Here is a 19,384-nt window from a genome sequence, read left to right as displayed (position 1 = left end):
GTCACCGAGGGGGGCCACTGGAAGCACTAGGGGACACTGGGGGAGGCGGGGGGGGACACCAGGGGGCACTGGGAGCACTGGAGGGCACTGGGGGGCACTGGGGGACACCGGGGGGCACTGGGGAGGGGTCGCTGCCCCGTGACCCGCCCGTCACCGGCGCCCCCGCCCTGACCGGAGCTGAGCGGCGGGGGCGGGGCCTGTGGGCGTCCTGCGGCGGGCGTGGTCATCTGATCTAGGGCGGGGCTTACATAGTAATGAGATGGGCGGGGCCCGAGGGCGGTGACTTGATGTACGATCGCCGGTAGGTAAATAAGGGGGCGTGATCAACCGACATATTATAATCCGAAAGGGCGGGGTTTGATAGGTAGGCATGGTCTGTATGCAAATAAGGTGGGCGTGGCTAAGATTGCGAGCGCATGGGCGCTGCCTGATGGGTGGGCGGTGCTTCGTGGGGCGTGGTCATGTGTGGGCGTGGTCGGTGGGACTGGGTGGGGCCAACCCCGCCCGGCTGCAGCCGCTGGAGATGGGGAGGGGACACGGGGGGACCTGGGGGGGCTGTGCGGGGACAAAGGGACGCGGGGACACCAAAATGGGACACGGGGACACCAAAATCGGACACGGGGACACCAAAATCGGACACAGGGACACCAAAATGGGATACGGGGACACCAAAATCGGGCATGGAGACACCAAAATCGGGCATGGAGACACCAAAATCGGACACGGGGACACCAAAATCGGACACCAGAATCGGACACTGGGACACCAAAACCGGATACGAGACACCAAAATAGGACACGGGGACACCAAAATCGGCCACCCCGTCCTGTACCGCCCCCCAGCCTTGAGCAACCCCCACCCCAATGTCCTCTCCTCGTCCCCAGCCGCTGCTCCCGTCACCCCCGGACGGTCCCCGAGGCGTCACCTGCCCCCCCCAGCACCGCTGTCCGTCACAGCTGCAGGGCCCGTCCTTGTCCCCAGCTGCGACCGTGTCCCCTGTCTGTCTGTCCCCCTGTCCGTCTGTCCCCGGCTCTCCCCCCACCGTGGGGTCCCACACACCCCCCCCAGCCTGACAGTGGGACCCTCCCCCCCCCCGCTCTGTGTCCTACTGAGACCCCCCGGGCCCCCCTCAATCCCCCAGCCCCGCTTTGCCCCCCCCCCGCCCCGGATCAAGGCCACCACATCCCCGCAAAGCTCATTAACAGCCGCTAATTGGGGCCGCGAGGGTCGGCCTGGGGGGCGCGGGAGATGGCGGGGGGGGTGGTCTCAGGGTATTTGGGGTCCTCAAGCAGGAATGAGGGGCGGCTCCCCCAGACACGGAGCTTCCTTCACGCCCCAGCTCGGGGGGCACCGTCCCCTCTCCCGACCCCCCAAATTCCCGCTCTGGCCGCCCCCAGGAGCTGGGGGGTCACTTGGGGGAGTCCAGGGACTCGGGGGGGTCCGTGGGGGCAACGCGGACTTGGGGGGGGTCACTGTCACCATGGGGGGTCATCCTGAGGGGGGGCACGGCCACCTCAGCCGGGGAGGTGGGGACGGGAAGGGACAGGAGGGGACGCTGCCCACGTCGGGGCCTGGCACTGACCCCTCCTTGGGTCCTATCGGGGTCCCATCACCCAGAGCCCCCCCCATGGGACCCTTCCCCCCTCCCCCAGCCCCGTGTCCTCCTCAGACCCCTCCGGACCCTCCCCGGTGCCCCCAAATCCCCCCCAGGCCCCGTCCCGCGGCACCCCCGGCTCGGGGCCACCAATCCCGTGAGCAAAGCTCATTAACAGCCGCTAATTAGGACGTCATTAGGGCCACGCTGGGGTGGGCTCAGGGCACGGCGGGGGGGGGGGGGGCTCGGGGCATTTGGGGTCCCGGGGCAGGAATGGGGCCATGGAGGTGGGGGGGGGGACCCCAAATTTGGGGCCACTTCAGCGCGGGGGGATCCGGTACGGCTCGGGGGCTTTGCGGGCTTGGGGACCCGGCTGGCTCCGGGTGGCCTTGGGGGTCCCGGGGGTCCCGGTGGTGTTGGGGGTCCCGGGGGGGCTCAGGGGGGTCCCGGTGGTGTTGGGGGTCCCGGGGGGGCTCAGGGGGGTCCCGGTGGCGTTGGGGGTCCCGGGGGGGCTCAGGCCGGGGCGGTAGCGGGCTCTGTAGCCGTAGGGCCGCAGCCGCTGGCTCAGGTACTCGAGCTCGTACATCTCCTCCCCGGACACGTAGTGGAAGGACACGGCCAGGTCCGAGCAGCACTGCGGACCCTGCGGGGACACGGGGGGACACAGGGGGTGGCACCGGGCACCCAGAGCCCCTCACACCCCTTGGTGGCACGGGCAGGGTGGGGAGGGGGCACTGGGTGCAGAACTGAGCAGGGCGGGGGCAGTGCCAGCACAGAGGGCACGGGAGCACGGAGGGGACATTGGTGACAGAGGGGACACTGGTGACAGCGGGGACACCGCGGATGGAGCTCGGGCCCCAAGGAGGGGGGACACGCTGGGGGCCACGGCCATGGCAGGGGGGTCATGGCTGGGCAGGGACACCAAGGCCACCGGGGTCACACTGGGGGAGCTGTGGCCACGTGTGAGGGGGGACACGGTGGCCACACGTGGGGGACACGGTGGTCACACGTGGGGGACACATTGGTCACACACAGCTGCACAGTGCAGGGACATCCTGGCATGGCCGGGGACCTCACAGGGCTGTGGGGGGCGATGCCATGGTCCCCCCATGCTGGCACGACATGCCAGCCGGACACGGAGGTGGCTCTGGCTGCACCTCGAGGGCGTCACGGCCATGGGAGGTGGCCAGGGACACGCAGGGGGGTGGTGGCCACGCACGGTGGGGACACCAGAGCCGCACAAGGGGTTTGTGGCTGTGGGACAGCCAGGCACGGTGGGCACAGATGCCACCCGAGGACAGCTGTGCCACTCTCAGGGACACAGCGGCTACTGAGGGCACACATGGGGGGTTCTGGCCGTGCTTGGGGGGCACAGCCACTCGTGGGGGACCACAACCACCCCTCCAGATGCCCAGGCTGTGCCAGGCTGTGCCAGCGACCCGGGCCGGGCTGTGACCCACCTCCACCACGGGGTACCAGCTGTAGCGCGGGTACCAGAAGCCGCGGGCGAAGCGGTGCGTGAGGTGGATCTCGGGCGGGAAGGGGTGGAAGGTTTCCCGTCCCTGCGTGTCCCGCGAGTCCCCCGCGGGCACGCCGAGCCGCTCCAGGCACCGGCCCAGCGCCACGTCCTCCTCGGGGCCGCCGCGGCCGCAGGAGCCGCGGGCCAGGGCGGGGGCCAGGCGGCTCAGAGCGCCCCGGCTGAGCACGTAGCCGGCCCCGCCGCTCATGTAGCCCTGGCGGGCGAAGGGACGGAAGCGTTTGCCGAGGTAGAGCGGCCGCTGCGGCGGGAGCGGCGCCAGCAGCCAGCGCAGGTTGTCCAGCAGCACGAAGGTGTCGTCGTCGGCCTTGAGGAACCACTCGGCGCTGGCGCGGAGGTGCCGGTGCACGAAGAGCAGGGCCCGGGCGGTTTTGCGGTAGAGCTGCCCCCGGCCCTCGGGCACCCCCAGCCCCAGCGCGGGGAATTGCGGGGCGGGCTCGGAGCTGACGAACAGCGCCACGTTGCAGTGTCGCGCCCAGGTGTCCCGCACGTGGCGGGCTCGGCTCTCCAGGGTTTGGGGCGCTGTCAGCACCCAGCACAGCACCCGCACCCGCCGGAACAGCGCCCGCGCCACCGCCGCGTCCTCGCCTGCGGGACCGGGGCAGAGACCGCGATGTGCCCGCTGCCAGGGCATTGTCACCGTCCCCAACCCACGGAGCAGAGACCGCGATGTGCCCGCTGTCAGGGCATTGGCACCGTCCCCAATCCCCGGAGCAGAGACCGCGATGTGCCCGCTGCCAGGGCATTGTCACCGTCCCCAATCCCCGGAGCAGAGACCGCGATGTGCCCGCTGCCAGGGCATTGTCACCGACCCCAGCCCGCGGAACAGAGACAGCGGTGTGCCCGCTGCCAGGGCATTGTCACCGTCCCCAACCCGCGGAGCAGAGACCGCGATGTCCCCTGCCGCCGTCAGGGCGAGGTCACTGTCCCCAACCCGCGGAGCTGGCGGGGCAGGCATATTGCCCAGCCCTGCCGTGCCTCAGTTTCCCCCGTTCCTCAGTGACCCCCCCCCCCCCCCACTCCCCAGCCCTGCCTTGCCTCAGTTTCCCTCACCTCAGCCGTGTCCCTGCTTTCCCCCAACACCCTCAGCTCCCTCAGCTGTCACTCTCAGGGCGTTGCCACTGTCCCCAACCCACGGAGCAGAGAGGGCGAAGCCCCCCCAAATCCCCCTGCCAGTCCCACCTCCCCCGTGTCCGCTCCCTGTGCCACCCAGTGCCCACCTGCAGCGTCCGACGGGGCAGCGCCGTAGAGCGCGGGGTACGGGGGGGTCCCGGGGGGGCCATGGGGCACCCGGGGGTCCCGGCTGGGGGCGGGCACCGGCGGGGGGCAGCAGGAGCCCGCGGAGGAGGAGGAAGGTGCTGATGAAGCCCACCAGGAGACCCCCGGGGAAGGACAGGCGGGGGCTCTGCAGGCCCAGGAGCAGCATGGGGACACCTGGGGGGGGGGGACATGGGACCCTCCGTCAGCGTGGGGACACTTGGGGGGGGGGGTCAGTGGGGATCTCTTGTCACCATGGCGACACCTGGGGGGGTTATCGGGACCCCCCCCATCAGCATGGGAACACCTTGGGGGGATCAGTGGGAACCCCCCCGTCAGCGTGGGGACACCTGCCTTGTGCTTGGGGGGGGGGCACTGGGGATCCCTCTGTCACCCCCCAGCGCTGCGGCTTCCACGGGTGGGGCAGCCCCGGGGTGGAGCCCGTGGGAGGAGGGGGACAGGAGCCACGGAGGGGACAGGGAGAGTGACACCCACGGACAGGGTGACACCCACGGACACGGTGACACCCACGGACACGGTGACACCCACGGGGCAGTAACGGCACCACCCCGCGCCGGGCACCCCAAATCCAGATGGGGACAGGGGGCTGACACTGAACTCTGCTCTCAGGTAAGGGGGAACAGGGGGAGCTGTGGAACGGGGGGCGCCAGCTGTGGCCTCACCTGGTGCCGCGGCTCGGGGGTCCCCGCCCAGCCCGGGGGTCCCAAGGTCGATTCCTGTGTCCTGGTTGGTCTGGGGGCCCTGCTGGGTCCCGGGGGTACCGGCGGATCCGGGGGGCTCCGGTGGTGCCCGGGGCACCGCTGTGCCCAAGGCTGGGGCGGTCCCGGTCCGTCCGGGTGCACCGGGGGCTGGGGCGGTCCCAGACCCTCCGGGGGTCCCGGTGTCCCCGCTGTCCCCGAGGCAGGGGCGGTCCCGGCGGTCCCGGTCCGTTCCCGGGTCCCGGTGGCACCGCTGTCTCCGCCCCCCGCGCTCCCATTGGCCGAGGCCGGGCGAGCCTCCTGGCCCCGCCCTAATTCTGATTGGCTGCCGCCCCCATGGCCCCGCTCCTCCCGCGATTTGGGCGAGGGGGCGGAAGAACGGAGACCCCCGGGACAGGGGGGGACACAGACACAGCCCGGGGGGGGGGACACGGACACGGCCCGGGGCGACCTCGGTTTATTGATAAAAGGGGGGCGGGGGGCGAATGCGACATCTCATTATGAGAGAGAGACCCCCCCCGGGCCGGGGGGCGGCACCGACGGCTCCAGCGGCAACAGGACCCCCCCAAAATTACCCCAATTAATTACACACAACCCCACCCCCCCCCAAAATCAAGGGCACTCCAACCCCCCTGCCCCCCCCCCGGTTCATCCGTGTCACAAATGCCCGCGGTGACAGCACAGTGTCCCCTGGGGGGGCACAGGGATGTCCCCCCAAACAGGGCAGGGTCCCCCGGGGTGTCCTTGGGGTGCCCCCTGTGCCCGGTGCCAGGGCAGGGCAGGGATGAAGCCACAATTGCGGGGGGGTCGTTCAGGATTTAAGGGCTCAGCTTTTGGGGGGTCAGAAGTCCTGGTCCTCGGAGTCGGGGGGCGGGGGGGGCTCCTGGCGGCCCCCCCAGACGAAGCCGTAATTGTCCTGCAGGGCCTGCAGGCGGCGCCGCTCCTTCTGCGCCTCCTCCGTGCCCTGCACCTGGGGCAAAGGGGCAATCAGTGCCCAGCTGTGCCCACCGACATCTGTGCCCACCAACATCTGTGTCCCGTCACCCCTGTGCCCCCCTCATCTCTGCGCCCTGCACCTGGGGAGAGGGGAAATCAGTGCTCAGCTGGCATCTGTGCCCACCTGACCTCTGTGCCCACCCTCTTTACCTCTGTGCCCCCTGCACCTGGGGAGAGGGAGAATCAGTGCCCACCTGTGCCCACCTGACATCTGTGCCCACCTCACCTCTGTGCCCACCTGATCTCAGTGCCCACCTCACCTCCGTGCCCTGCACCTGGGGCAAAGGGGGAATCAGTGCCCACCTGTGCCCACTGATATCTGTGCCCCCTGTCACCTCTGTGCCCACCTCACCTCCGTGCCCTGCACCTGGGGCAAAGGGGGAATCAGTGCCCACCTGTGCCCACTGATATCTGTGCCCCCTGTCACCTCTGTGCCCACCTCACCTCTGTGGCCTGCACCTGGGGCAAAGGTGGAATCAGTGCCCACCTGGCATCTGTGCCCACCTGGCATCTGTGCTCACCCTCTTTACCTCTGTGCCCCCCTCATCTCTGCGCCCTGCACCTGGGCAAAGGGGGAATCAGTGCCCAGCCGTGCCCACTGACATCTGTGTCCCCCATCACCTCTGTGCCCACCTCACCTCCGTGCCCTGCACCTGGGGTAAAGGGGCAAATCAGTGCCCACCTGGCATCTGTGCCCACTCCAATCCCCTCAGTGCCCACAGACATCTGTGCCCACTCGGACCTCTGTGCCCACCTCACCTCTGTGCCCACCTGATCTCAGTGCCTACCTCACCTCCGTGCCCTGCACCTGGGGCAAAGGGGCAATCAGTGCCCAGCTGTGCCCACTGACATCTGTGCCCCCTGTCACCTCTGTGCCCACCTCACCTCTGTGCCCTGCACCTGGGGCAAAGGGGGAATCAGTGCCCACCTGGCATCTGTGCCCACCCTGATCTCAGTGCCTCTCTCATCTCAGTGCCCCCCCTGACCTCAGTGCCTTGCACCTGAGGGAAAGAGGGAAATCAGTGCCCACCTGATTTCAGTGCCCACCTGACATCTGTGCCCCTCCCTTCACCTCAGTGCCCACCTGATCTCCGTGCCCTGCACCTGGGGAGGGGGGAAATCTGTGCCCACCTGACATCTGTGCACACCTCACCTCTGTGCCCCGGCCTTCACCTCAGTGCCCACCCTGACCTCAGTGCCCACCTCACCTCTGTGGCCCCTCCTTCAAGCAGTGCCCACTGCACATCTCTTCCTCCCTCCTCTCTGTGCCCACCCCACCTCAGTGCCCGCCCTGACCTCTGTGCCCTGCACCTGGGGGAGAGGGGGGCAAATCAATTCCCCCCCCACCTCAGTGCCCCCCAATCTCAGTGCCCCCCCGACCTTATTGCCTCCCCCTTCACCTCAGTGCCCCCCAATCTCAGTGCCCACCTCATCTCAGTACCCCCCCCTTCACTTCAGTGCCCCCCTACACCTCAGTGCCCACCCCTCTGTGCCCCTCTCGACCTCAGTGCCACCCCCACTTCATTGCTCCCCTTCATTTCTGTGCCCCCCCCGTCACTCCCCCTTCACCTTAGTGCCCTCCTCACCTCACTGCCACCCCCACCTGTGTCCTGCCCCCACCCTCTCCACCTCAATGTGTCCCCCCGTGCCTCAGTTTCCCCCTGTTCCTCAGCCCTGCCGTGCCTCAGTTTCCCCCACCTCAGCCGTGTCCCTGCTTTCCCCCAACACCACAAATTCCCCTCCTGCCCACCCTCAGCTGTGCCCCCTCCCTCAGAACCCCTCCCCCACCCCATGGAACCCCTCCCCCGCCCCTCCCCGCCCCCCCGCACCAGGATGCTGAGGAAAATCTCCTTGAGGCTCCGCGAATCCTCCTCCGACAGCCACTGCGCCCCCTCCTCCTCCTCGCCCCCCGCCGCCGCCGTCACGATCTTGATCTCGATTTTCCCTGCCGGGGGGAGGGGGGGGGGTCCGGGGGGGTTCATTTGGGGCTCTCCCCGTGCCCCCACCCCCGGCCGGAGCCCCTCTCGTACCTTCAGCGCGCAGCCCCTCCTTGGCCAGCAGCTCCCGCACCTCGCTCTCCCCCTGCGGGGGGCTCTGCTTGTCCCGGGGGGGCTCCTGCTTGTCCCGGGGGGGTTCCGCATCTTTGGGGGCGTCCCGGCTCCCCCCGGCCCTGCCCATCCGCACCCGCACGCGCCCGTCCTTGGCCGGCCGGGGGCCGCTGCCCTTCCTCGCGGCTCCCTCCTCCTCCTCTTCCTCCCGCTCCTCCTCTTCCTCCCCGCGGGCCCCGGCGGGGTCGCGGCGGGGCTCGGGCCGCTCCAGCCGCTCCATCAGGCGGCTCAGGGTGCTCGCCAGGGTCCGCGTGGCGCGGCTCCGGTCGAACTCGCCCTTGAGCCCCTCGGTCTCCAGCTCCTCCTCCACCTGCACCGGGAGCGTTCGGGGCCGGTTCGGGCCGGGCCAGCACGGACCGGAGCAGCGGGGCCACACGGGCTGTCCCCGGGCTGTCCCCAGCTCTGCTGGGCACCCCTGGCCACACCATAGGGTCCCCAGCCCAACCCGGGGGTCCTCAGCCCTCCCAGGGCCTCCCCGTGCAGTCATGGGGTCCCCAGCCCAGCCAGGGGAGTCTCAGTGCAGTCAGGGGGTCCCCAATACAGTCAGGGGAGTCCCAACCCTCCCAGGGGGTCCCCAAATCTCCCAGGGGGTCCCCAGCCCAGTCAGGGGGGTCTCAACCCTCCCAGGGGCTCCTCAGCCCAACCAGGGGGTCCCCAGTGCAATCAGGGGGTCCCTGGTGTGGACAGGGTGGCCCCACAGCAATGAGGGGATCCCCATTTTGGGGGGGGGGGGGGGAGGCAGCCAACCCCGCTGGGGCTCCCCCAGTGCAGCCTGGGTGGGCCCAGCTTGGCCAGGGGGTCCCAGTACCCCTGTGGGGGTCCCCAATGGGGGCCCCAGTGTCCCTGTGGGGGTCCCAGCACAGTGAGAGGGGTCCCAGGGCCACTGTGGGGATCCCAACCCAGTCAGGGGGGTCCCAGTGCTACTGTGAGGGTCCTATTGCCCCTCTGGGGGTCCCAGCCCAGCCAGGGGGGGGTCTTAGTGTCCCTGTGGGGGGTCCCAGTGCCCCTGTGGGGGTCCCCAATGGGGGCCCAGCCCCTCAGGGGGTCCCAGCCCCTCAGGGGGTCCCCAGTGGGGGTCCCAGTGCCCCTGTGGGGGGTCCCAGTACCCTGTAGGGGTCCCAGCCCCATCAGGGGGATCCCACCCCCTCAGGGGGTCCCCAGTGGGGGTCCCAGCCCCTCAGGTGGTCTCCAATGGGAGTCCCAGCCCCAGTGGGGGGTCCCAGCCCCTCAGGGGGGTCCCCAGTGGGGGTCCCAGCCCAGCCAGAGGGGTCCCAGCCCCAATGGGAGTCCCAGCCCCTCAGGGGGGTCCCCAGTGGGGGTGCCAGCCCCTGGGGGTCCCCACCTCGCTGATGATGCTGTCGAACTCCTGCTCCATCTGGTTCTTCACCTCCTCCTTGAGCCTCGCCACCTGCTCCCGCGGCAGCAGCTCCAGCCCCGCCAGCAGCGGCCCCGCCTCCTCCTCCTCCTCCTCCTCATCTTCATCCTCAGCCTCCTCCTCCTCCTCCTCCTCCTGCCCCGCGGGGGCCTCGGGGCCGGGCGGGGCCTCGGGGCCGGGGGGCTCTGCAGGGCCCGGCCCGGCCGGGGCAGCCTTGGCTGCTTCCTCCTCCTTCTCCTCCTCCTCCTCCTCCTCCTCGCGCGCCTTCTCCCTGGCCTGGGGCAGCGGGAGGGGCTCAGGGGGAAACTGAGGCACGGGGGGGCACGGGCATGGGCACGGGGGGGTGCCCGGGCATGGGCACGGGGGGGTGCCCACCTTCCTGGTGCTCTCCTTGAGCTCCTCGAGGAACTGCAGCAGGTCCCCGGGGCTGCGGATCACCTTGAAGTGGATCCTCCTGCGGGGGTCTGCCAGGGGGCAACGGGGGTGGCAGTGCCAGGGGGGCACCGGGGGCATGGGGGGCACGGGGTGGGCAACGGGGATGGCAGTGCCAGAGGGGCACCGGGGGCATGGGGGGACACAGGGGACGTGGGGTGGGCAACGGGGGGGGGCAGTGCCAGAGGGGCACCGGGGGCATGGGGGACACAGGGGGGCATGGGGGGCACAGGGGGCATGGGGTGGGCAACGGGGATGGCAGTGCCAGGGGGGCACAGGGGGCCATGGGGGACATGGCATGGGAGTGACATAGGAGACATGGGGAGGGCAACGGGGGTGGCACTGCCAGGGGGGCACCGGGGGCATGGGGGGGTATGGGGGACACAGGGGACACGGGGTGGGCAAGGGGGTGGCAGTGCCAGGGGGCACCAGGGGCATGGGGGGCACAGGGTGGGCATGGGGGGGCACGGGGTGGGCATCAGGGATGGCAGTGCCAGGGGGCACAGGGGGTGCACCGGGGGGCATGGGGGTGACACGGGGGACACAAGGTGGGCATGGGGGTGGCATGAGGGCATGGGGGGTGACACAGGGGACACGGGGGCATGGGGTGGGCATCAGGGACACAAGAGGGCATGGAGGGGGCATGGAGGTGATGGGGGGGCATGGGGGTGACATGGGGGCATGTGGTGGGCATGGGGGTGACACGGGGGACACGAGGTGGGCATGGGGGGTGGCATGAGGGCATGGGGGTGACACAGGGGACACAGTGGGGCATGGGAGACACAGGGTGGGCATGGAGGTGATGCGGGGACATGGGGTGGGCATGGGGGTGACGGGGTGGGCATGGAGGGGACATGGGGGTGACAGGGTAGAGGTGACATGGGGGACACAGGGTGGGCACAGAGGTGACACAGGGAACACAAGGTGGGCATGGAAGTGACACGGGGGACACAGGGGTGGCACGGAGGTGGCACAGGGAGGACACCCAGGACTCACCAGCTGCCCGACCACCGGCTGCCCTCGGGGACGGCTCCTGCAGGGAGGGCACCGGGCATGGAGCAGGGCACAACCCCCCAAAGTGACACCAGAGTGTCCCCAAGGCCACTGGAGCAGGGCACAACCCCCAAAGTGACACCAGGATGTCCCCAAGGCCACTGGAGCAGGGCACAACCCCCCCAAAGTGACACCAGAGTGTCCCCAAGGCCACTGGAGCAGGGCACAACCCCCAGAGTGACACCAGAGTGTCCCCAGGGCCACTGGAGCAGGGCACAACCCCCAAAGTGACACCAGAGTGTCCCCAAGGCCACTGGAGCAGGGCACAACCCCCAAAGTGACACCAGAGTGTCCCCAAGGCCACTGGAGCACGGCACAAACCCCCCAAAGTGACACCAGAGTGTCCCCAAGGCCACTGGAGCAGGGCACAGACCCCAAAGTGACACCAGAGTGTCCCCAAGGCCACTGGAGCAGGGCACAGACCCCAAAGTGACACCAGGATGTCCCCAAGGCCACTGGAGCAGGGCACAGACCCCAAAGTGACACCAGGATGTCCCCAAGGCCACTGGAGCAGGGCACAGACCCCAAAGTGACACCAGGATGTCCCCAAGGCCACTGGCACTCACCCTGGCGCTGTCCCGCTGGGCACTGGCACTGGCTGGCACCTCCTGCTCCCCGGCTGGCACATCCTGCGCTGGCTCTGCCTGGGTGCCTGGCACAGAGGGGACAGGGCTGGCACGGCTGGCACAGGGGGGTCCCAGGGGCAGAGGGGACAGCGGCAGCGCTGTCACGGCGGGGAGGGGACAGGGCCGTACCCTCGTGGGTGTCCCTGGGTGCCCCTGGGGGTGGCACCTCGCTGTCCCTGTCACTCCAGAGCCGCGAGTCCAGAGAGCGCAGCTCCTGCGAGATCTGCTCGACCTTGTGCTGGGTGACAGCTGGGGACAAGGGACAGCTGGGGACAGCTGGGGACACAGGGACAGCTGGGGACAAGGGACAGCTGGGGACAGCTGGGGACACAGGGACAGCTGGGGACAAGGGACAGCTGGGGACAGCTGGGGACACAGGGACAGCTGGGGACACAGGGACAGCTGGGGACACACGGACAGCTGGGGACAGCTGGGGACAGCTGGGGACACAGGGACAGCTGGGGACAGCTGGGGACATGGGGACAGCTGGGGACACAGGGACAGCTGGGGACAGCTGGGGACAGCTGGGGACACGGGGACAGCTGGGGACACAGGGACAGCTGGGGACAGCTGGGGACAGCTGGGGACACGGGGACAGCTGGGTGACAGCTGGGTGACAGCTGGGGACACAGGGACAGCTGGGGACAAGGGACAGCTGGGGACAGCTGGGGACACAGGGACAGCTGGGGACACGGGGACAGCTGGGGACACACGGACAGCTGGGGACAGCTGGGGACACGGGGACAGCTGGGGACAGCTGGGGACAGCTGGGGACACAGGGACAGCTGGGGACAGCTGGGGACATGGGGACAGCTGGGGACACAGGGACAGCTGGGGACAGCTGGGGACAGCTGGGGACACGGGGACAGCTGGGGACAGCTGGGGACACAGGGACAGCTGGGGACAGCTGGGGACACGGGGACAGCTGGGGACACAGGGACAGCTGGGGACAGCTGGGGACAGCTGGGGACAGCTGGGGACACGGGGACAGCTGGGGACACAGGGACAGCTGGGGACAGCTGGGGACAGCTGGGGACAGCTGGGGACAAGGGACAGCTGGGGACACAGGGACAGGGACAGCCCCACACTGCAGGGACCAGGGCAGCCCTGGCACAGAGGAAACAGTGCCAGGCTGGAAAGGACAGTGCCAGTCCCAGGCTAAGAGGACAGGGCCAACTCCAGAATGGAGGGGACAGTGCCAGACTGGAGGAGACAAGGCCAGTCCCAGGATGGAGGGGACAGTGCCAGCTCTAGACTGGAAGGGACAGTGCCACCTCTAGGCTGGGATGACAGTGCCAGCCCCAGGCTGGAGAGGACAGTGCCAGCCCCAAGCTGGGGTGACAGTGCCACCTCTAGGCTGGGGTGACAGTGCCATCTCTAGGATGAAGGTGCCAGCCCCAGGCTGGGGGGGCAGTGCCAGCCCCAGGATGAAGGTGCCAGCCCCAGGCTGGGGGGGCAGTGCCAGCCCCGCAGCCGGGCTCAGTGCCAGCCCCAGGGCGGGCAGCCCCAGCCCCACGCCCGCTCCCCGTGCCCCCCGGTACTCACAGACTTGGGCACGCACGTACTGCACGTACTGGGCGGGCGAGAGCGCGGGCTGGCAGCGGATGGGCAGCGGTGCCAGCGCCGGGGCCGGGCGCAGGAAGGGGTGGTGGCAGATGCGCGTGGTGTGCACGGTCAGCACGTACTGGCACGACTGCGGCTCGTCCACGCGGGCAATGTAATCGCCCGTGCCCTCCTCGCACAGGAACTGCGGGCACGGTGCCAGTGAGGGCCTGCCGTGCCCAGGGTGCCCCTCAGTGCCCCCTTCAGTGCCCCTCAGTGCCCTCCTCGCACAGGAACTGCGGGCACGGCCTGGTGAGGGCCTGCCGTGCCCAGGGTGCCCCTCAGTGCCCCCTTCAGTGCCCCTCAGTGCCCTCCTCGCACAGGAACTGCGGGCACGGCCTTGGTGAGGGCCTGCCGTGCCCAGGGTGCTCCTCAGTGCCCCCCGTGCCCCTCAGTTTTCCCCTGTGCCCCTCAGTGCCCCCTGTCCCCTCCTCGCACAGCAACTGTGGGCACGGTGCCAGTGAGGGCCTGCCGTGCCCAGGGTGCCCCTCTGTGCCCCTCAGTGCCCTCCTCGCACAGGAACGGTGGGCACATCCAGGGTGAGGGCCTGCCATGCCCAGGGTGCTCCTCAGTGCCCCTCAGTGCCCCCAGTGCCCCTCAGTGCCCCCCATGCTCAGGCAGGGTGCTGTGCCCCCCATACCCCCCATGCCCCCTGGCAGCCCCGGTGCCCACCTGGATCAGGCAGGGTGCTGTGCCCCCCCTGGCACCCCCCCTATGCCCCCCATGCCCAGGCCTGGTGCTGTGCTCCCTGGCACCCCCTGTGCCCCCCATGCCCTCTGGCACCCCCCCACGCCCATCTTGATCAGGCAGGGCATGGTGCCCCCCCTGTGCCCTCCATACCCTCTGTGCCCCCATGCCCACCTTACTCAGGCAGGGTCCTGTGCCCTCCATGCCTCCGGGCACCCTCCTATGCCCCCCATACCCACCTGGATCAGGCAGGGTGCTGTGCCCCCCTGTGCCCCCCATGCCCATTTGATCATGCAGGGCATGGTGCCCCCCCTGTGCCCTCCACCCCACCTGTGCCCCCATGCCCACCTTGCTCAGGCAGGGTGCTGTGCCCCCCCAGCGCCCAAGGTGCTCCTCAGTGCCCCCCTCAGTGCCCCCCATGGCCCTCAGTGCCCCCCATGCTGCCCACCTTGCTCAGGCAGGGTGCTGTGCCCTCCATGCCCCCAATGCCCCCTGGCACCCCCAGCGCCCACCTTGCTCAGGCAGGGTGCTGTGCTCCTCCTGTGCCCCCACGCCCACCTTGCTCAGGTCTGGTGCTGTGCCCCCCTGGCACCCCCTGTGCCCCTCATGCCCTCTGGCACCCCCAGTGCCCACCTTGCTCAGGCAGGGTGCCGTGCCCCCCCGGCGCCCAGGGCGCTCCTCAGCGCCCCCCGTGCCCCCCGTGCCAGCCTTACCCGGACCTCGGCCTCGCGGGCACGCCCGGTCAGGTCGCAGCGGGAGCCGTTGCCGTAGCTCTGGCTGTGGTAGCGCCGCAGCTGGTGCTGCTGGGAGGCCTGCAGGGCACGGGTGGGCACAGGGTGGGCACGGGTGGGCACAGAACACTGCCGTGCCCAGGGCGGGGGGCACACCCACCTTGGCAGCCTCGTCGTGCCAGTCGAAGGCAGACTGGTAATAGCCCAGCACCAGCACGTCGCCCTTGATCTCAGACTCTGCAGGGTGGGCACACGGCGGGCACACGGTGAGGGGGGGAGGGGTCCTCGGGCCCGCCCCGTGCCCGCCCCGTGCCCGGCGTCACCTTCCAGGTGGTACTGCTGGATGTGGCGCCCGTAGCAGAACTCGTACGTCCACCAGTCCTTAGTCTGCGAGGGGGCACGGGGTGAGGGTGGGCATGGCGTGCCCCCCTGGCACCTCCCAGCACCACCCGTGCCCCCCTGGCACCCCCTGCGTCCCTCCCATGCACACCTTGAGCAGGCAGGGCACCATGCCCCCCTGATGCCCACCTTGAGCAGGCAGGGCACTGTACCCTCCCCCATGCCCCCCTGATGCCCACCTTGACCAGGCACGGCACAGTGCCCATGGCCCCCATCACTCCCCATGCCCCTTCGATGCCCACCTTGACCAGGCAGGGTGCGGTGCCCATGCCCCCCATGCCCCCATTGATGCCCACCTTGACCAGGCACAGGGCAGTGCCCATGCCCCCCATGCCCCATGATGCCCACCTTGCCCAGGCAGGACGCGGTGCCCATGGTCCCCAGCACTCCCCATGCCCCCCATGCCCCCATTGATGCCCACCTTGAGCAGGCAGGGCGCGGTGCCCATGCCCCCCATCACTCCCCATGCCCCTTCGATGCCCACCTTGAGCAGGCAGGGCGCGGTGCCCATGGGCCGCAGCAGCTCTGCCACGCCGGAGCCGTTGTACCCGCGGGGGTCCCGGGGGGGTCCCGGGGGCGGTGCCACGGCCGCGGGGGGCAGGTGGCACTCGTAGAGCTGCTTGAACCGCGATGCCACCGTCACCACGTCCTGCCGCTGCACGGGGGGCACGGGGGCACCGCGTCAGGGCACGGGGGCACAGGGTCAGGGCATGGCACCCTTGAACAGACCCTGGCACCCCTAAAGAGCCTCCACAGAGCTCCCCCTGGCACCCCAAAACACCTCCTGGCACCCCTAAAGAGTCCCCTGGCACCCCAGGGCCCCGGCACCCCTAAAGAGCCCCCCTAAACATCCCCTGGCACCCCCATAATGAGCGTCCTGGCACCTCCAAACACCCTCCAGTATCCCCTGGCACCCCTAAACACCCCCCAGGGCTCTGCCCCCCTGGCATCCCCAAACAGCCCCACCTGGCACCCCTAAATACCCCCAGGCACCCCCTGGCACCCCTAAACACCCCCCGGGGCTCTGGGGCTCTGCCCCCCTTGGGGAGGCCCCTCTGAGGACCCCACAGACACCCCCAGAACCCACAGACACCCCCGGCACCCCACAGACACCCCCAGACACCCCCAGGACCCCACAGACACCCCCGGGACCCCACAGACACCCTGAGATCCCACAGACACCCCCAGAACCCACAGACACCCCTAAAAACCCCACAGACACCCCCATAATCCCACAGACACCCCATAAACACCCCAGGACCCCACAGACACCCCCAGACCCCAGAGACACCCCCAGACCCCAGAGACACCTCCAGATTCCCCCCGTGATCCCACGGCCCCAGAGAGACCCCAAAGCCCCCCAGTGACCCCACAGACTCCCCCAAGGACCCCAAACCCCCCCAGTGACCCCAAGAGTCCCTCACTGACCCCAAAGCCCCCCTGGTGACCCCACAGAGACCCCAAAGCCCCCCGAGACCCTGCAGCCCCCCAGTGACCCCACAGAGACCCCAAAGCCCACCCAGACACCCCACAGACCCCCTCAGTGACCCCAGAGCCCCCCAGTGACCCCAAAGCCCCCCAGGAACCCCACGGACTCCCCCTGTGACCCCACAGACTCCTCCTGTGACCCTGCAGCACCCCCATGACCCCACAGACTGCCCAGGGACCCCAAAGCTCGCCCAGAGACCCCAAGACACCCCCATTGACCCTGCAGCCCCCCTGGTGACCCCATAGATTCAACCGGAGACCCAAAGCGCCCCCAAATCCCCCCGGTGACCCTACAGCCACCCCAGTGACCCCAAAGCCCCCCAGTGACCCCAAGAGTCCCTCACTGACCCTAAAGCCCCCGTGGTGACCCCACAGAGACCCCAAAGTCCCCTAGAGGCCCCACAGACACCCCAGCGACCCCAAAGACACCCCTGTGACCCCAAAGCCCCCCCATGACCCCACAGACACACCTGTGACCCCAAAGCCCCCCCAGTGACCCCAAAGCCCCCCCATGACCCCAAAGACACCCCAGTGACCCCAAAGCCCCCCCATGACCCCACAGACACCCCTGTGACCCTAAAGCCCCCCCAGTGACCCCAAAGACACCCCAGTGACCCCAAAGCCCCCCCATGACCCCACAGACTGCCCAGGGACCCCAAAGCTCACCCAGACACCCCCATTGACCCTGCAGCCCCCCTGGTGACCCCACAGATTCAACCAGAGACCCAAAGTGCCCCCAAAGCCCCCCAGTGACCCCAAAGTCCCCCCGTGACCCCACAGACACCCCCGGTGACCCCAGTTCCCCCCAGCCCCCCCCCCCTTCCCGCCAAAACAGCCGCATCCGGCCCCGCCCTGTTCCTGTCCCCCGGGGGGGGGGGGCACAGGACGGGGCTCGGGACCCCCCCAAACCCTCTGGACCCCCCCAAACCAGCCGGAGGAGCCCCGGGGCCGTCCCGGGACAAACGGGGACAAACCGGGACAAACGGAGACAGCGGGTGTGACCGGCCCGGATTGGGGAACCGAAAAGTGAAACCCCCGGTCCGGCCCTGCCCCCCCCGCACATCCGGAACGTGCGCGGGCGGCACCGGGGCAGAAACGGAACCCATCCCCCCCACCCCCGGCACGGAGCGGCTCCGCACAGCGCAGGTACGGACAGACCGGGACACCGGGACTGACCGGGAACCCCCCCCCGGGACACCGGGATTGACCGGGAACCCCCCCCCGGGACACCGGGACAGACCGGGACACCGGGACAGACCGGGAACCCCCCCCGGGACACCGGGACTGACCGGGACACCGGGACAGACCGGGAACCCCCCCCGGGACACCGGGACTGACCGGGACACCGGGACAGACCGGGAACCCCCCCCCGGGACACCGGGACTGACCGGGACACCGGGACAGACCGGGAACCCCCCCCGGGACACCGGGACTGACCGGGACACCGGGACAGACCGGGACACCGGGACTGACCGGGACAGACCGGGAACCCCCCCCGGGACACCGGGACTGACCGGGAACCCCCCTGGGACACCGGGACAGACCGGGAACCCCCGGGACCGACCGGGAACCCCTCCCGGGACACCGGGATCCATGAGCCCCGGCTGAGCCGAGCCCCTACACGGGACCCTGAGCCCCGGGAGCCGCGGAGCCCCGGCCCAGGAACCCTGCCCGGGATCCCGAGCCCCCGGAGCCGCTGAGCCCTGGCCCGGGACCCCAGCCCGGGATCCCGAGCCCCGCCCGGTGTCCCCGAGCCCCGCCCGAGCCCCGGGAGCCGCTATTCCCCGTCCCTGTCCGGGACCCCGAGCCCAGCCCGGGACATCTCCGACCTCGGCCCGGTGCCCCCGGCCCCGTTCCCGCCCCGAACGGGCGCTCCCGGCCCCTGCAGAGACCCCCGGCCGTGTTCCACTGCCCGGCGGCTGCCGCGAACCCCGGAACGAGCCACGGTGAGGAGCTCAGCCGGGGGCACGGGCCCGGTACAGCGCTGACCGGAGCCCCGGGCCCGGTACAGCCTTGAGCAGTGCCCCGGCCCCGGTTCAGCCCCGGACTGGGGCGCCCGGTTCAGCCCTAGCCGGTATCCCGGGCTCGGCTCAGCCCCTGAGCAGTTCCCCCGGTCTCGGTACAGCCTCAGACCGGTGCCCCGGGCGCGGTTCACCCCCTGAACGATGCCCCGGCCCCGGTTCACCCCAGCCCGGAGCCCCGCCCCGCTCCGCCCCCGGACAGGTGCTCCCGGTCCCCGTAACCCCCCCCCCCGCGGGCGGCCCTCCTGACCCGCAGCCGGTGCCCCGCTCCTCGGCAGCCCCATGGCCGGTCCGCCGCTCCCGGTACAGCCCCCCGGACGCCGCCCGCCTCCCCCTCCCCCAGCCGTTGGCCCCGGTACCGCGGCGCACCTGCCCGGCCAGGACGGGCTCGGCCAGGATCTCGAGGCCGTACTTGAGCTCGCTGAGCTCCTGCAGGTTGAGCGCGGCCCGGGCCCCGCGGAGGGGCCACCCCGGGCCGAGCAGCGCCAGCAGCGCCAGCGCCGCCACCGGCCCCGGGCCCCGCCGCGCCGCCATCTTCCCCCGCCGCCGCCGCTTCCGCTTCCGCCCGCACCTCCTCGCGCCCGCCCCGGCCCCGCTGCTCCGGGTCGCGATTGGTCTGAATACCTGCCTGTCAAAGAGAAGCGCGACTTTGATTGGTCAGCGGGCGGGGATGACGCCACCCGTTGTGAGGCCGCGGGGGCGAGGCGGTTGCGAAGCCGCGGCCAGCGGCGATTGGCCGGAGCCCGCGCGGGCGGCAGC

General features: G+C 70.3%; 1 protein-coding gene across 2 annotated transcripts; it reads right to left on the bottom strand.

Moving 5' to 3' along the window:
• Positions 1 to 5,750: 5,750 nt before the first annotated feature.
• Positions 5,751 to 19,159, bottom strand: OS9 (OS9 endoplasmic reticulum lectin). Of its 2 annotated transcripts, none has more exons than XM_054295208.1 (14): positions 18,995 to 19,159; positions 15,601 to 15,771; positions 15,041 to 15,104; positions 14,878 to 14,954; positions 14,700 to 14,798; positions 13,243 to 13,444; positions 11,827 to 11,946; positions 11,638 to 11,723; positions 11,015 to 11,051; positions 9,962 to 10,050; positions 9,554 to 9,862; positions 8,134 to 8,521; positions 7,933 to 8,048; positions 5,751 to 6,077 (listed from the first exon to the last, which is right to left on the bottom strand). In XM_054295208.1, exons 1-14 carry the CDS (start codon positions 19,157 to 19,159, stop codon positions 5,949 to 5,951), a joined length of 2,052 nt encoding a protein of 683 aa, XP_054151183.1. In that variant the 3' UTR covers positions 5,751 to 5,948. The 2 variants fall into 2 exon arrangements, with proteins under 2 accessions (XP_054151183.1, XP_054151184.1); XM_054295209.1 differs by having other exon boundaries at positions 5,751 to 6,071.
• Positions 19,160 to 19,384: the final 225 nt, after the last annotated feature.

The sequence above is a fragment of the Melozone crissalis genome, unplaced genomic scaffold (genome assembly GCF_028551555.1).
Source record: "Melozone crissalis strain CALT ecotype California unplaced genomic scaffold, PUWL_Pcris_2 ptg000537l_1, whole genome shotgun sequence".
Taxonomy (NCBI): Eukaryota; Metazoa; Chordata; class Aves; order Passeriformes; family Passerellidae; genus Melozone; species Melozone crissalis.
This window is presented reverse-complemented; position numbering and strand designations above follow the sequence as displayed.

Excerpts from the sequence above, each read along its gene's own strand:
- OS9 (XM_054295208.1), bottom strand. The coding sequence starts at position 19,159 with ATGGCGGCGCGGCGGGGCCCGGGGCCGGTGGCGGCGCTGGCGCTGCTG. Across the intron at positions 11,724-11,826 it reads ACCCAGGGACACCCACGAGG|GCACCCAGGCAGAGCCAGCG; the intron begins GTACGGCCCTGT and ends CCTCTGTGCCAG. Across the intron at positions 8,522-9,553 it reads TCGACAGCATCATCAGCGAG|GTGGAGGAGGAGCTGGAGAC; the intron begins GTGGGGACCCCC and ends CTCCCGGTGCAG.